The sequence below is a fragment of the Furipterus horrens genome, unplaced genomic scaffold (assembly GCF_987537825.1).
Source record: "Furipterus horrens unplaced genomic scaffold, mFurHor1.1.pri manual_scaffold_3, whole genome shotgun sequence".
NCBI lineage: Eukaryota > Metazoa > Chordata > Mammalia > Chiroptera > Furipteridae > Furipterus > Furipterus horrens.
This window is the reverse complement of record NW_028327173.1, coordinates 205561490-205577527: the sequence shown is the minus strand read 5'-3', so window position 1 is coordinate 205577527 and position 16038 is coordinate 205561490. Positions and strand designations below refer to the sequence as shown.

The 16038-nt window shown below is 51.9% G+C and overlaps 1 protein-coding gene across 1 annotated transcript in view; it reads left to right on the top strand.

Annotated features, from left to right (window-relative positions):
* Positions 1-9172, top strand: part of CLMN (calmin) — a 102684-nt gene extending 93512 nt beyond the window's left edge. The window contains exons 10-14 of the mRNA XM_090272140.1: positions 1290-1486; positions 5566-5626; positions 6222-6292; positions 6679-6775; positions 8259-9172. Of these exons, the coding sequence (XP_090128266.1) occupies positions 1290-1486; positions 5566-5626; positions 6222-6292; positions 6679-6775; positions 8259-8423 (591 nt within the window). The 3' untranslated portion in view covers positions 8424-9172. The remainder of the gene's footprint in view (positions 1-1289; positions 1487-5565; positions 5627-6221; positions 6293-6678; positions 6776-8258) is intronic.
* Positions 9173-16038: the final 6866 nt, after the last annotated feature.

The following is a 16038-nucleotide window of genomic DNA, read 5'->3' as shown; positions in this document are numbered from 1 at the left end:
ACCCTCTTCTGCTCCACTTGGCAAACACTTATCTACCTTCCACACCTCATGCAAATGGCACCTCCTCCCAGGAGCCTTCCTGGCTCCTCCCCAGGCACAGTAGCTTCTCTGATCTCTAGCCACTCAATGTTCATCCTTCTCCACCCTCGTGCTTAGCCAGGTTTTGTGGGTTGTGATTTTCTCTCCCAAGCAGAGGGTGAGTGTTTGTATATTCAGGTTCGGACCCTAGAGACCAGCCTGGCAGGGCCTGCGGTGCAGGAGACAGGGCTCCAACACCAGATGGAGCATTTCTCTGATACCTGCCCCCCCCCCCCTTTTAGAAAAGAAAAATATATCTTCAAAAGAGCCTGGAAAATGGCAAGTTCTTCTAGTCTTTAAAAAAAATGTCACCTCCTCATGCCACCACTCAGAAAGTTACCGTGGCTGATGGAGGACGGGCTGGAGGTTCAAATTGCCAAGAGTGTTTCTAATTTCTGCACAGAGCTTTGTTCTGTGGTGCACGGGCCTGGCCGCTGGAATCCTCTTATTCCCACACCTGTTGAGCAGGTTCTTCTAGCCCCTGAAGGAATTATTGAGAGGTAGCTCCAGCAATTCCCACACTTCTTGGTTTCACTAGGAGCATTGCTGGTGGGTTTCGGAGTGTCTGGTGTGGACAGTGGCCAAAGGATATTCCTTGTCAAATAAGCACTAGAGATGCACTACAATCCACCTTCAGCCGAAGGCACAGGGCAGCGTCATCCCGCCAGACAGAACTTGGCCTGTGTGTGTACCTCTTAAAACCCCGCGGCCACCTTTGCACCTTTGGCCCACCTGGCTTCCAAGATTCATTTCTCTGTTTAAGCAGAGGATGGTTGTGTGAAGGGTCCACCCATTGCCCGCCGTGGGGTACATCTATAGGAAACACTGTGGGAGCGTGGGAAGAGGTTGGTAATTATTATACCCATTTGACAGACAAGGAAACTGAGAATCAGGGAGATGAAGTCGGTTGTTCAAGATGAGACAGCTGAGTCAGCCAGGATTTTAAACTAGATACTACTGACTCTAGACCTCATGCCGTTTTCGGTCCACCAGTCTGGAGCATTTGAACTCCACACGGGGGGGCCAGCATTCGGGTGGGCTTGCCTTCCAAGGCAGGCTGTGCTGCTAAGGGATTCCTGGGAGAGGCGGTTAGAAGGGACACCCTCGCTGGGCCTTGGGATCAGGGTGGAGCAGGGCACTGCTGGGTGGTCTCAGTCACTTGACATCCCAGCATGACATGCTGACTTGTGTTTGGTTGTCTTCTCCTTCAGTCCCAGGAACCCCCAAACTTGGAAAACTTAGTGAACCCATTAGAAGCAAAGGTAATGGAAGAATCCATCAGCAGTAAAAAAAAGGAGAAAAAGAAACATGTGGACCACGTCGAAAGTTCAATATCCATAGTGCCAGAAACTGTTCAGTCGTCAGATGACCTAGAAGAAGACACCGGCGACCACAGAGTCCTTTCCAGGTATATTATTACTGTCTTCTCCCAGGTAGAGAGGGACGCCCGGAACTCACCGTGTCCCCAGTTTCTGATGGCTTGCAGGGGTGCCACTGGCAGCAAGGGAGACTTTGTGAGAACGTTCATACAGGTTCGTACAGAATTCACCTGGCAGGCTCGTCATTTGCCAGAATCAGAAACACAGATCCATCCTCGGCTCTACATCTGGGCTCGCCCAGCCGACCTCGCCGGCACCAGACCTGGTGATGAGCAGCAGAACAGGAAGATGTGAGGCTTGCCTTCTCTCCTCACTCCCAGTACCCGTGGTGGGAACTAGCAGAGAAATGGCTGGGCCTACGTAGGTGGGAGGTGGGAAAAGCAATAGACTCAGAGACCCCAGATGACCGCCGTTAGAGATCAAACTTAGCTGGTTATACGCATCTTCCAGAGTCGGAGGGGATGAGCTCTGTATGTGCTGAGGGGACCTTTCATTGGTGTCACATGGAATTTGGACTTTAATATTATGGCTTCACCCATGAGTTTGGTTCTGAAGGACTAAGGATGGTTCATTTATCTCAGGGAGGACGATGAACTTGAACTGCTCTGTAGGAGGCTTGTTAGCACACATCTGCTCTGTCACCCCACGGCCACTGGATGAGCCTGACTTGTCCCAGGGAAAGTACTTAACTGCTGACTTTCAGAAGACCCCAGTCTCTCCCTAGTCCCACCCCTCGTCACAGCAGTCACTGCTGACGCACCCTGGGGTCCAGGCATCTCCCATGGTTCTCCTCATTAATTCTCATGGTCACCCCCGAGGCAGACAAGGAGGCTCGGGCACCTCCCAGCTTAGCAGGTGGCAGCATTGGGGTCATGGATACACACCTGTCGGACTCCGCCACCCACATTCTTTTCCTGACCCCTCATTGCCTTCGGAGTGCGGGCCACAGTGGCCGCAAAGGGGCACAGCTGAGGTGTGCATTTGGGGTGAAGTGAGTAGGGAGAAGCCCAGACAAGGAGAGCCGAGAAGGAGCTGGCGGGTGCCCAGCTTCCTGTGTCCCCTCCGCCTTGCTTCCGTGTCCGGGGCTGTGCGACACAAAGGCAGATTAGTCAGGAGCCTGGCTGGGGAGGGCCAAGGCACAGCAGATGACTGCCGCCAACCTTGACCATGACTCCCAGAGCCCCTCTCCCTGCCCCTTTCGTGACTGTCCAGTGGACGTCTATGTCTTAGTGTGTAGCTGGCCCCTGGTCTAAGTGCTGGGGAACAATTATGGGCAGATGGCCTGGGGCTGTCTCCTGCTTTATCACAACTTGGTCACTTGCCAGACCACTCAGCTTCTCCCTAAGCAAGTCAGTTCTCAGTCATGTGTGAGCAGCCGTTCTGTGATGGCGTCTGCTTGGCGGGGGGACTGTAGAAGAGGTCAGCCCCAGCATAATTCAGGCGCAGCTCCATCGCCGCGGGCCTCACAGCCAGAGAGAGAGAAGATGGTTGTCTAGCCTGCTAGGACTGGAGGGGCATCAGAACAGCCCAGGGCTGACCTGTCATTGCATTGAGCATTGAGGGGACATGGGATGTGGATCTGGGAGAGGGAGAGAAGGCATTCCAGGCAAAAGAAACAGCCTGGGCAAGCAGCGGGCACCCTGCAGGCACTTGGTAAATATTGTGGGATGTGAGGGGCAGGAGGAGAAACAAGAAATGTGGGGGAGGGGAGCGTCAGAGCTGCGTGCTGTATCAGGAAGCACCTGTCCCTGTGAAGGTGAGACGGGGGACAGAGATGGAAAAGCAGATCGCTATTTGGGCGTGTGCAGCAAGAGGCTCGGTGGACCTTTCCCCGCAAAGGGCTCACTCAGACCGCTCCGCATGGAGCCAAGGCAGTGACCTTCAGCTCTCCCTCCCATCTCACCTGTAACGACGGGAAGCAGTACGGCCAGGTGGAAGCTGCATGCCAAGTGGAGGCGGGTGTGCAGAGGTGTACTCCGTGGCGTGAATGAGTGAGGACCCCAGGAGCCCCTCCCGTGTGCCAGGCCTTCCCAGCGGCTCCCTGCATGGCGGGCTGTGAGCTCAGTTTGAAGTCAATACCTGGCCCCAGGCTACTGAATGGGACTGAGCCCGGAGCATCCCTTTTCCCAGGATGTTCTCCTGGCTTCACGTTGACTCAGTCCCCACCTGTGGCTTCCTGTTGGTCCCGGCCAACAGGTCCCTTGTTCCACAGCCTGCTGGACACCTCGTGACCTGTCTCCTCAGCTTCATATCCATCCACCCTCAGTCACCATCTTCTCTGATCCCCAGTGCTCCAGGCTCCCTGCTCTTCACTGAGGTCCTTGAATGCCCACCCCTCACCCAAGCTCCTCCCCTTTGAGAACCCTCCGTACCCTGCCTGTTTCCTGCCTTGCCCCCTTGGGTCCCAGCTTCCCTTTCACTTCCTCCAGGCAGCCTTCTTGGATTCCTCCAGGCTCTTTTTGATCCGCCTTTATATGTTGTCATAGCCTCTGCTCTTATCAAAACAGTAGTTTCTCTAATCATTTGTATGATTATTCATCATGTGCTCCCCCCCCTAGATGGTGAGCCAGCACACTGGACACAGGGAGGCCACACCAGCATCGCCCCAGCATTTAGCACAGCCCCTGACTTGCAGTTGGCATTTGGGACAGATTCTTTGAGTGAATGAATAAATGAATGAACATGCACTTTCGGTCTGTGATTGGCTCCTCGGGGAGCCGGGTCCTCAGCACCTAGCCCAGTGCCTGGCACACAGTAGGCTCCTGATAGTTAGTGCTTGCTGAGAGAACGAAGTTTAGGACACAAACCGGAATAAGAGTCCTGTTGATTATGCTGTAACAGGGAAACCTTCTGAAAGAAAGCATGCTGGGAAAAGGGGGAGAGGGAAGGGGGAGAGGCCCATCCTAATGGGGATGTGCTTTTTACCAGCAAACACCACATACACAGGGGAAAAGTGTGCCCTTCCTCTCCAGGTCCTTCAATGTACTGAGTGAGCTCTATGGACACCGCACGGTGGGGGCCCTCTTTTCCTCGTGGGTACATTTTGTTTCATTTCTGTGCCATGAGAGCAGCCAGCAAAAACAGGCATAGGCTTTGGATTGGAGACAAGGACTGAAGTTTCCCCTCGGCCTGGCCAAGCCCCTGGCACAGAGTAGGTGCCCAGTAACTATTCATTGGCAATGTGCCCAGTACAAAGGAAAAGCTTATTGATGCTTTCAGAACAAGAGTGGGTGGGAAAACCAAGGCTGCCAATGATGAATACCTTTGGGATGAACTCCTGCATCAAATGCCCTCTTTCCGGACCCCAGGATGCCACACAGTAGGTTTCCCTGGAGGAAGCTGAGGTGACTGTCTCCCTACCAGGGCACATTGACACCCAGCACCTAGCTCTCTTGCCACGTTGACCTTCGTCACAGTGTCATCCCCACCATCTCCATGAAGTCGGGGATGGCTGGGAATGATGATCCATTTTAGAGATGAGGAAACTGATCAGAGACGAAATCCTTGGCTAAGGTTGCCGGTTAGTCAGGAAGCCAGGATGGCAACCCAGGCTGCTGGCTGGTCTTGTTTGCCTCAGTCCTGGGCAGGCCAGCTCTATTACAAAGTTAGAGGTCTATTGCACGTCAGCCTCGAGACAAGGTCAGAATATTAGCCTCCTGGAGCATGAAAAGAGGCGGTGCACCCGAGAGTTAGACAGGCAGAGAGCAGCACTGTGCACAGAACGCAGCATTGGAAAGGGGGTGGGACACCAGGTCTTGGCCCAGTCTGACCTGAGCCAGCTGAGGACATCCGGCAAGTCCCCAGACCTGGGGACCTGGGAAAAGCGATTCCTTCCTGCTGCAAAATCCTATGGTTGTCAAGAATATGTGATCTGCTTCCTATTTATAATTCTTTGTGTTTTCTTGTTGGCCGAGGCCCTGTATGTCTCTGATATCCATCCTAATATTTGTAAGCACACTTCAGCCCAAATGGATGTGTTGGGTAAAGCACCTCATTTCCACCGCTGGGTCCAAGGTCCTAGTTTGCCTAAGGCCACAGGTGGAAACCTCAGGAGGGGCAATGCAGAGCTCTTGGTGGCACCAATTCAAAACGTGTGTTTATTTTTCAGGACCAGCCATAGTGACTCCAGCATTTACATGCGGCGACATACCAATAGGCCTTTGGAATCGGTTAGTATGCAAATTTCTTCTTCTTCCGTGCACCTCTGCTAATCCGTTCCCTTCCGTCCTTCCACCTCCCCCGCCCAGAGCTTTGAAATCACTGACACGCAACAGCTGTACTCGGATAGAAGACAAGCCCATTGAGCACAGTCCAATCGGAGATCCTTTGGGCAACAGGGGATGTAAATAAAGTGCTGATTTTAAAGCCTAAAGGCCTCTTTGTTAAATAGAAAAACACGCATCCAAGACACCCACCTCCGCGCACACAACCGGAAAGATCACGTTCAAAGACAGGTGCAACACAAGTAGAGGGAGCGCTTTACGTTTGTAGCACTTCAGCTCTGGTTCTGTTGGGACCCAAAGCACCACGGTGCACAGCCCTGATCCAGGTGGGGGGGGGGGGCGCCAGGGTGGGGTCGGGGGAGAGGGTAGAATAACGTGGCCTCTTGGTCAGCACTTGGACTGGGGAACTAGACGTTTATGATAAGATTGAGAAAACATGGCATGCTTGGCTTTGTGTGTTTAAACCATTTTATTTTCTGTTTCAGAGATTTCATCTTTACTAATTGGGTTGCGGGGGTTTTGTTTATGAATTTCACTGTAGGATCATGTTAGCTATGTTCAGTTGAGGAATGCGGCCGATCAGGATGACAGAAGAAACCGAATGTTAACCAGGTTTGTGGCTTTACTCCGAGTTTTGTGGGCTTAGAAAAAAAAAAAGATGTTTTCTTTTTCAATTATGCAGCCTCCCTGCTGGGGGTGGCTTTTCTCCAGCTATGCTCTGTTGATAACAAGATGAAGAGTCTGAGATAATGCAAAGGATGAACTGTTCCGGAGAGTAATGGATGCAAATTTGATATGAGTGGGAGGGAAAAGTGCATATTAATGAACAAAATGGCTCCATTTAGAAACGGGTCTGGGTCAGGCAGCCGCATTTCAAGAAGGCAGGGGCATCAGCCGTCTGTCCGAGGAAGAGTCAGGCAGGAGAGGCAGGGATGTGATACTGTGTCCTAAGTGCCACCGTGCCTGACCACCGTGTTCATTCTGTGTCGCCACTGCAGGTACAATACTCAGAAGCTCACTGAGCTGCTCTTACAGTTTTATGGCATCAGAGCAGACGTGAAGAGGGAAGGCAGACATACCAGGATGTCTATGAAAGTATCTCTTACTGCTGGAGAACTAGATGACCCAGGCTAGGCCTGCTGCATTGCCGGCCCATTTAGGACGTAGGAAACCAGAGAAATCTCTAAAGCGATGAGTCTGACGTGCCCCTATCCCTGTTAAAGTTACCGAATCACTTAATTTTATTGATTTTTTAAAAATTGCAATGGATTTTAATGGGCTCAGAAGGACTTAAGTTATTGGAATGGAAAACCTCGGCCCAAATATTGCCCGACACCCAGGAGTGTAATCCCTCCAATTCTACCTCTCTGGCTCCTAAAAAGAGGCAAGATCTGTTTCCCTCCCCTGCCGTAAAATGGAAATATTAATTCACATTTTCCATTAGGCTTGACATACTCGTAGGAAAATAGCACTTTTAGCTTTTATGAGATAGAAACTTTGAAAATGGAGCCTGCAAGGTTGAGAAATGCAGCCAGTCATGTTCTCTATGTTTATGAGCATTTATTACCTTTGCAATCAATATATAGTTTACATTTTCTCTCAAAACAGTTTTAAGAAAAAGAAAGCAATTCTGTGCCTTATCTGCATTTGTGTCATCCCTCGGTTTCCCGACCAGGGCAAAGGTCCGGTCCCCTTTGGGCCCGGGCCTGTCACTGTGTCAGGAGACGGCTGGGGACGGAGTGGCTTTTGACTCATAGCCTCCATCACAGACCCCAAGGGACCCCAAAGAGCTTGCACTCAGCTTCTAGAAATGCAGCTCCAAGCAGGGGCTCCCAGCACCCCTGCCAGTCAGATTACACCCCCCGCCCTTCGCTCTGCGGAAAGTCGGCGCTGTGGTGGGTCACCACCGCACAGCGCACCTCTGGGCTCCGTCCACCAGAAAAGACCTAAGCGTCACTTTAACATCACCTTCTGCAAAAGAAGAGAAGGAAAGAAATCTGACCCAAACCAAACTTGGTGGTGGCTTTTTGGTTTTGGTTTTGGTTTCTGATGGCTGTTTTCAAATGATCTGTAATCAGGGAACTCTCCGCTCCTTTAGGTGACACATGAAGTCCCCTCTGTCATTCACTAGTAACACAGCTGTCAGTATCGACCCGTGTGAAGGGTTCTGTGGTGGAAAGGAAGGTGCCCTCGCCCGGGAGTCAGACCTGGGCCAGGGTCCAGCTCTGTCACAGTCATTGTGTGGCCTAGGGCCGGCCTCTCCAAACCAGCGCCCCCCCCCCCCCCCGCCACCGCTGCCCCGTGAGTCTCAGTGTGCCCATCTGTGGTGTGGGCTAGTAGCTCCTCCCTCTTCATGCCATGGAGGTGAACTGACCATTGTGAATGCTCCCAGGGCCGCCACATCCCCAGCCCCCGAACTTGGGTCTACGCATGTAATGTGGGGTCTCTTGAACACCTCCCCAGACCACCCTCAGCTCTCCAGTTGGGCAGCGAGGTTTGAGTATGGGGAACGAGTGGGGTCTGCGCCACTGGGGTCCTGCTTGTGACAGCCTTGCCTGTGTCTTGCTCCTGCAGGAAGGCCAGCCGCTCTGGAGAAGCCACGCCGCAGGATAGCCCTCACCCGCAGAGTGACTCGCTGACCCAGTTTGTCCAGGAGCCGGACATGGTGTACTTCATCCTCTTCCTCTGGCTGCTGGTGTACTGCCTGCTGCTCTTCCCACAGCTGGACGTCACCAGGCTCTGAGGCGTCATCTGCACAATAAAACGACAGGACCCGGCCCGGGTGGGAATTCCTTCTACTGCCTTTTCTTTTGGGTTTTGGACAGGCAGTGGAGAATCTCCCTGGAAACTTGGACTTCTTGCTTTCCTTTTTATTTCGTTTTGTTTTGTTTTTTTTCCCCTCTTGTGCGTCCTAAGCATGCTTTCCCTCTGGCTGTGTGCTCAGCACTCAGGGGTGTGCCGGATCCTTGAGTGGGCTGCGTTCTTGGGTGCCTTGCTTTGTCAGTTACTAGTTTCTAGCCATAACCCAGGTCTTAGCCCATCCCACACGTGGGTTGTTAAGGTTCTGGATGGACTTGAGGTGCTTGCCTCTCCAATGAGGGTCCTCCTGATGGGAAAGAGGGTGAATGATGCCCCAGGCAGGGCCTCCGTCGGGAAGAAAACGTTTTTCTCCAGGAGGGGGCGTGGAAGTGAAGGTACTTGGTGTCTCCGCACTTGTGGTGGTCTGGCGTTGGGGAGGGACATCCACGGGACACACAGTGGCCACCTTCAGGAGAGCATCTGGGGCTGGCAGAGTCCAAGCAGGAAAGTGCATGCTGTGTTGCGAGCTGCAGGATGCTCTTTACCCCTTGGTTTTGGTTTTAGAGTGGGAAAACCATGATGCATTTAAAATTTACTTTTGCATTCGTTGAATTGAGGTAAAGCTGGATTTTCAGATCTTTTCCACCAATGGAACCCTCCTTTCAAGTGAAGTCTCAGGGCGGGGTGTGGGCAGTCCAGACCACAGACGAAAGCGGAACTCTGGCTGGGGGGGGGCGGGGGGGGGCAGGCCTGGGGCCCCTCCCCTGTTGCCGCAGCGGCCCCCAGGCTTCCATCAATGGCCCCCAACGAGTCCCTCCTGATCCCTCCGGCCCCTCCAGGCGCTGCAAAGCCCTAAAAGGAGCCTCAGGAGGAAGGCAGAAGAGGCCCAAGAAAGGCTTTGCGTGCACCTGCAGTCTCAGCTCAGGCATCCTTTGTGGTCCTTCCCAGTGGGTTTCTTGGAAAGCACCCCAAGAAGTAGACCAGAACAGGCAGGCGGTGTGTGAGAGGACAGAGGCCCCCACTGCCCTTCTGTCTGCCCACCTGGGTTCCCTCTGTAGCCCATTTCCTATGGAGAGGCAGGTCGTGGTGATGATGCATTGATTTCTCTTCCCATTGTCCTCCCTGCAGAGAGCATGAATTAGGTGACATGTATAATAACATCACTAACTATTAGGTCAGAAGGGAACCTCAGACAGCGTCTTACCTAGCCAAACCCAGAGAGGCAGAGTGGGTCGTCCCAGGTCATCTGTCCCACCTGGGCCCCAGTCCAGAGCTCTCCACACATTTAGGGAACTTCCATTGTGCCCATGAATGTCCTGGGGAAAAAAAATAAGATAAAATGATTAGATAAAAATGACCTCATTTCAACACAACCAGAATTTTTATGCCAATCCTCAACCTTTGCTTTGTTCTCATGTTTCCCATGAAGCCACGTTCACTTTCGAGCCGGTCCCCTACCACTTCTGGGGGACCCTTGACAGCCCTAACAGCGTGTCGGCTGACACCCCAGCCTTGCCCCGACTCCAGGAGACACATTCCTCTCTCAGTAAGCCAAGGACTCACGTGTCTCACGCTGTGAGTTTCCAATTGGCATGATTTCAGCAGGGCCAGAAGTATTTGCATAGCACATCTGAGCCTCTGGCAGCCCAAATCTGGCCTCTGACCCCCCCACCCCACCTCCCGGTGATAGCCTGCCTTCTTTCCACCACGGGCGGGAGCCTTCTCTGCCGAAAGCTGTTGGGAGCTTGGAGGGATTCCATCTTGAAAGCCAAGTGTCCCATGGAAAATGAGCTAATTAATGAGCACCCTGGCATCATGGAAAACTCAGAGGTACAGACAATAAAGGTTACATGTGGGATATTTTATAACCCCGAACACCATGCGGTGCTCGCCTCAGTGAGAGGCCTGAAGAGCCAGGGAAGAGCTGACCCAAACGTTAATCATTTCATTTAAGGGTCTAGACTTTGTTGAGAAAAATCTCTGCAGGCTTCTTTTCTCACCCAGTACAACTTGTAATATTGTTTAAAACCATCGACTGGCAAGATGCCTAGAAGTCATTTGGTTCAGGTTGGCAGCAAACTTGATTTTTTTTATAAGGGAAAAGAAACTTCTCATTTGAGTGTAGGTTCACATGGAAGAAGCTGGGTATTAAAGGTGGACAGAGAAGCCTGCAGGCCAAACCATCCCATAGCTTATAATTTTTTTTTTAAAGAGTTTATTTTAGACTCTCATCCAAGTAATACATGTTCATAGTTTAAAAAGAAACAAATGCTATTAGACTTTTAATGAAAAGCAGCCCCCGGAGTCTTGCCCCCTAGAAGTAACACTTTCAACTCTTAACACTTCTCTTTGCGTTTCTGCATGATATGCTCATCCTTTTATTTTAAAAACTAATTTAGAAGCATCCATGGACTTGTTATGGCAGATGAGGCTCTCTCACCCATCCCCCGCTCTGTGATGCCTGCATAGTTAGGTCACATTGTTTGGTGCATCTCTGTTCAGTGTGGCTACATAAGGACTGTCTTTACTCCTGACAAATGTCGTGTACTATGCTTACATATTCTTTCTTGTCAAATTTTTCCCCCTTGATTTGATTTCTTTTTTCTGGTGTGGCACTTTCTTGAATAACTCCTTAAGAAAAGGAACATGGGAAGTAAAAATTGTAAGTATGTTGAGATTTTGCATAACTTAAAATGTCTTTATCTTGCCCTTACACAAGGGTGGCTGGGATAGAATTGCAGTTAGAAAATAATGCCCTCTCCTCACCTCAGCCCCCGGTGAGACGCTGATGCCATCTGATGCCCAAGCCCAGGGAATATTTATGACCCCTTCATGGTTAGTGTTCTGAACCGTCTCTGTGGTGGTGTGCCCTTGGTGGTGAACCGTGGGCTGACCTCCTGGGAAATACTTTCACTTTCTTGTAATTGTTCACCTTTCTCTCTGGACCACCTCTTGTTCCAGTGTCGGACCTCTCCGGTTAACCCTTTAATACATTTCATCTCTTTATTTTTCTCTCTGCTTTCAGGGAGAGTTGTTCAGTTTTATCTTCTCAGTAGATTTGATGAATGTGTTATGTAGTGTTTTATTTCCACGTCATTTTGGTTTTGTCTCGTTTGGGTTTTCTAGGGTCTTGCTCCTGTTTCATGGGTGCAGGTCTTATCTGTCTGTGGATGTTCATGATCGTGGGGTTCTTGGGAGTTCTTTTCTGCTCTTTAAGTGGCTTTTGTTCCCTCTCGGTTTCATTTTTCTCAGTCAGCCTCAGTCTCTGACTTTTATGTTACAAGCTTTTTTTTTTTTTTTCCAAACATCTGGTGACCCTCTGGACCTGACCATCTTTAAGAGTCACACATCAAAGAATGGATTGGAAGCTTGTTGTATTACCTGGTGGGCTTTTCTGTAGGGTCACCAGGTGCGCACCTGGACTTTTCATGGGATGACCCCACACGTATCACTATTTTCAGGTCTTTTCTCTGAGGCTATTGTGTGTCTTTAGAGATAGTTCTCCTTCTCTTGTGTCTGGGAAAGAGGCTCACACACAAGGCTGCTACTAGTCTATGCACTGCCCTCGTGCAATTTCAAACAAGGTGTCCCCTCAGGTGGATGACTTAGGAAAAGGTGCCCCCTTTGAGCAGAAGCCACCCATGGGCACTTAGCTTGATTGGCTGCCCATTCCTCCAGGAACATGCAGCGCTGAGCTAGGGCAAGGCTTGAGGAGCGGAGCAGAGGGTGAGATTTTAACTCTTCCTTGCGCGTTAGCCAAGCGTCTTCGTGTAGGGCGTGCGTCCCCGGAGGTCCCAGGGCACAGCCGAGGGCCCAGCTCCTGACCTCTGAGCAGCAGTCTCGTCAGAGTCCATCCATAGACCACCTGAATCCCCACCCAGCTGGACCCGGCGGCCCGGGGGCCCGGGGCTGTAGCTCCTCCGGGTCCTCCGTGGAGTGAGACGTGCCCCCGCGGGCCTCCTCTGCGCCGCTCACTTCTCCATCAGCCCTGCCCCGGCCTGTCCTGCCGGCCGCTGTCTCCTTTCCTTCCCTCTGTCTCTGTGATTGCATAACCTCCATTCCTTTGCTCCTCTGCCCAAGGCGCTTCACAAGGGAAGCAAGGAGCCCCTGTGTTCAGTACACCTTCTTGAACCACAGTCCCCTTTGAGCTTTCTCCCCACTTTGTTAGGTGGCTCAGTGCTCTGTGGACCTGTCTGTGAACGTGCCCCGAGTCCAGCCGGGGCTGTGGGTGTGTCCATCCTGCCGAGCCGTGGTCTCTGGGCGCCTTCGTACCATGCTGTGCAGGCGAGGGTGAAATAGCACCCGCAGGCTCTCTTGAATGCCACCCTGAAAAAATTATTCTTCTGTCCTCCTTCTCTCACCCCCCTGCCAAAAGCTCATATACTTTCTAGATTTTCTATGCCACCCTCACTTCATTTGGAAACCAGGAGTCCACTTGGCTTTGCTAGGGAACAAGCAGGGTGGCCCCTCTGTTGATGGGCTTTTTGGAACCCGGTGAGCACTTCCTCCTGGCCAGACCCACCAGGACTGGACCCCAGAAAGGATGGCCTCACTGTGCTGAGACAGCCACCCAGGACACAAGCTGCGTCTCCCTCTCTGGGGTTCAGAGTCATCCCCCCGACTCCCCTCCATGTAGAGCTTGCCTTCCCTTGGTAAGGGCAGTACGGTGGGAGGCCGAAGCAACTGGGGGCCATCCCTAGAGTCCATCTTCATAAAGTAGAGGTTATTTGATAGCCTCAGAGGGTCATGTTAGGGTCCAGCACCTTGCTTAAGAAATGACAAAACAAGATCAGAAAGGAGAGGTGACAGTCGCATTACCAGCTGGTGCCTGCTGGAGGGACCGCTAGATTCCCAGTTAGGTCTTCTACAAAACTGCAGCCCCAGCCCCGAAGCTCGCCTGCCTTCCCCCTTCCTGCCCAGGACTCAGAACAGCTCAAACCGGAGCCAGAGTGAAGAGGAAAGAATGGGTCTTACATGTGACAATTCGTCACGGCTTCTGGGTAGGAACCAGTCTGTCTGTGGCTCTCTCATGGCAGTGTGGTCCTGTGACCTCTTTCATGCAAGCTCGGTTTTTCTTCAATGTCCAGGACTCCAGAAACCCCACTAGAGTTTTGAGATGTGGCCTGTCTCATCTCTGCTTGGAGACCTCCCTCAGGGACCTCTGCCAAGGGACCTGCCTGCAGTAAGCTTTGTGACGCGAAGCCCCCGAAGTGGGCCGTGTCAGAGCTACGAGCCAACGGGCTTCTCAGGACCTTCTCGGTGACGCTTTTGCCAGGAAGCCAACACAAAGCTCTGCAGGTCCCGACATTGCCTAGTCTCCGCCAAAACCGCCTTTGGGGACGATTTAAAGTCCTGGGCCTGCACCACCGTCTGGATCCCCCACAAAGAGCAGGGGACCGCTCTGGCCCATCTAGCTCATGAGCAGGGCTGCTCCGATGATGAGGTCCAGGTGTCGGGGCGGGTGGGTGACGGCTGCGAGCTGACATGGGTGATGTCATGCTCGTTTGCTAGAAATTGCTGTGGAGTTGCCCCGAACAGTTAGCTGGTGTGAGGGAGCCCAGAGCCGGCCACCGAGCCCCACAGATCTGCTCAGCTCTGCCCCTCACTGGGCATAATTTTGAATGACAGCAGCTCAGGGAGGTGAGCCACATGCGTGAGGAGCGGGGGCTTTGTGGGAGTTGGGCCTGAAATCTTTCATTTCCGTTGTACGCGACCATGTCTTCAGGCCCCAGGCAAGTACTTTGCCCTCCTTGCTCTGATTTTTCACAGTGGCCCAGTGGTCTTCAGGCCTTGCCACTTCTCAACTGACGTGCACAGGACCAGGCTTGGAGTGAGCTTGACCGGGGAAAGGGGCGAAGGCCTGGAGACTTGGGGCTCCAGCTTCTCCGAGCATCCGCGGTGGCCAGCAGTTCTGGTGGTCCTCCGACTCCAGGAACTGCCAGCCCTTGCAGGGCCGGGGAGACCGACTTGTGTTTACAGTTTGCTCTGAGGATCTTGAGAAAACACATCAGGGTAACAGTTCTTCCCAGGCCAGGACTGTGATTTCAAGCCAGAGAACATTCTTGGTTATGGGGAAAAAAGCCACCCGTGTCTTGTGCTGTTCCGCCCTGTTGTCTAAATGCGCACACACAACGCCACAGTCTCTGGCCCTGACTCCACTGCTAACTTCTAAAAATCCCTGCCACTCAGATGTCAAGTCTCGCTTTCATCTGGCAGGGCTCTCTTTAACTGAACCCATTGTTTTTAAAAAAGGCACGCCCTCCTCTGGGAGGTTTTGTGGGATCTGGAAAGAGAGCAGACTTGGGCATCAGTTAGAGCTCAGTTTGCATCTTGGCTCTGTCACCAGTAGCTGGATGATGGGGGGCCACTTAAACTCTCTGAGCATCTTCTGTGCAGAGTAGACACTCAGTACATATTTGCTGAATGAATGCTAGCTTCCTCGCCAGTTTGATAGGATGTAAGATGCTCAGCAGCTCCTCGTTCTCCATTTCGCTCCTCTCCAGGCTTTGACTGTCCCTCCTTTCTTGACATTCAGTTTCCAGTGGCTCCCTCTAACCTCTTTCCAGTCCACCCTCATCTGGCCAGCTGCTCCGTGTCACCTCTGACTCATGCCTTTTACAAGGGGAAGTTGAAGCCCATTGTGTACCCATTAACTCCTCAGACCCTTCTAACAATCATGGGAGGTGGCTATTTCAGAGAGGAAACTAAAGCGCAGGAAGGAAAAGGAACAAGGTCTTAGGGCAAGGGCACAGCAGAACAGGGGCCATAGGACGTGTTCCGATGCTGCTTTCCACCCTAGATGTCACTGTTTAGCAAATAAAGTTATGTCCTAATGAGATTCTGATTCTTGGTGCCTTCGGCCTACTTGGCAGGTTGTGGGCGGGAATTCTCGAAGGTGAGAGGGGGGCAGGCTTCCTTAGTCACGGCAGTCCCCCACCTTGCATCCTTGGTCCTCTTCCCACGTTTCTGCACATCTTGGTCCCCGACCCATAGCAAAATTGCTTAAAGATCTCAACACTCGCATAAAAATGATTGAGGAGGCCCCAAATTCCTGTTTTAGCCTGTGGTTGTGAATCTGCAACCACATGCCTCAAAAGGACCTTTAATAGTAAAATCTCAGTGTCTGACCTCAAAGATTTCAGCAACTTCAATGAACCCCGCCTCCTGCACCCCCCACGACTCACCCCCTCCGCCACGGACACTTGCTTTCCAGAGTAGGACGTGAGGCTTTCTCTTTCACTGAGACATTCATTCCATCGAGCTGGGCCTCCCACAGTCCAAGTGGGTTGGAGAACATGGATTGCTTGGATGGAGTCGTAATTGATTGGTCTGAGATGGGGATCATAACTTCTCCTTTAAGTTTTAAAAGTCATGATTTTTGCATTGTGGCAAAAAACACAGAAAAAGCTGATAGGTTTTTTCCCTTTGCAACAGCTACCGCTTCTAGCTTAACCCCACCAAAATTCAATGCAAGCATATTCTCTGCAAATTATGCTATGAGAAAGGACAGCCTTAAAGGCCTGTATCCCTCAATGCCATGCGAGGTTTGAAACACTTTT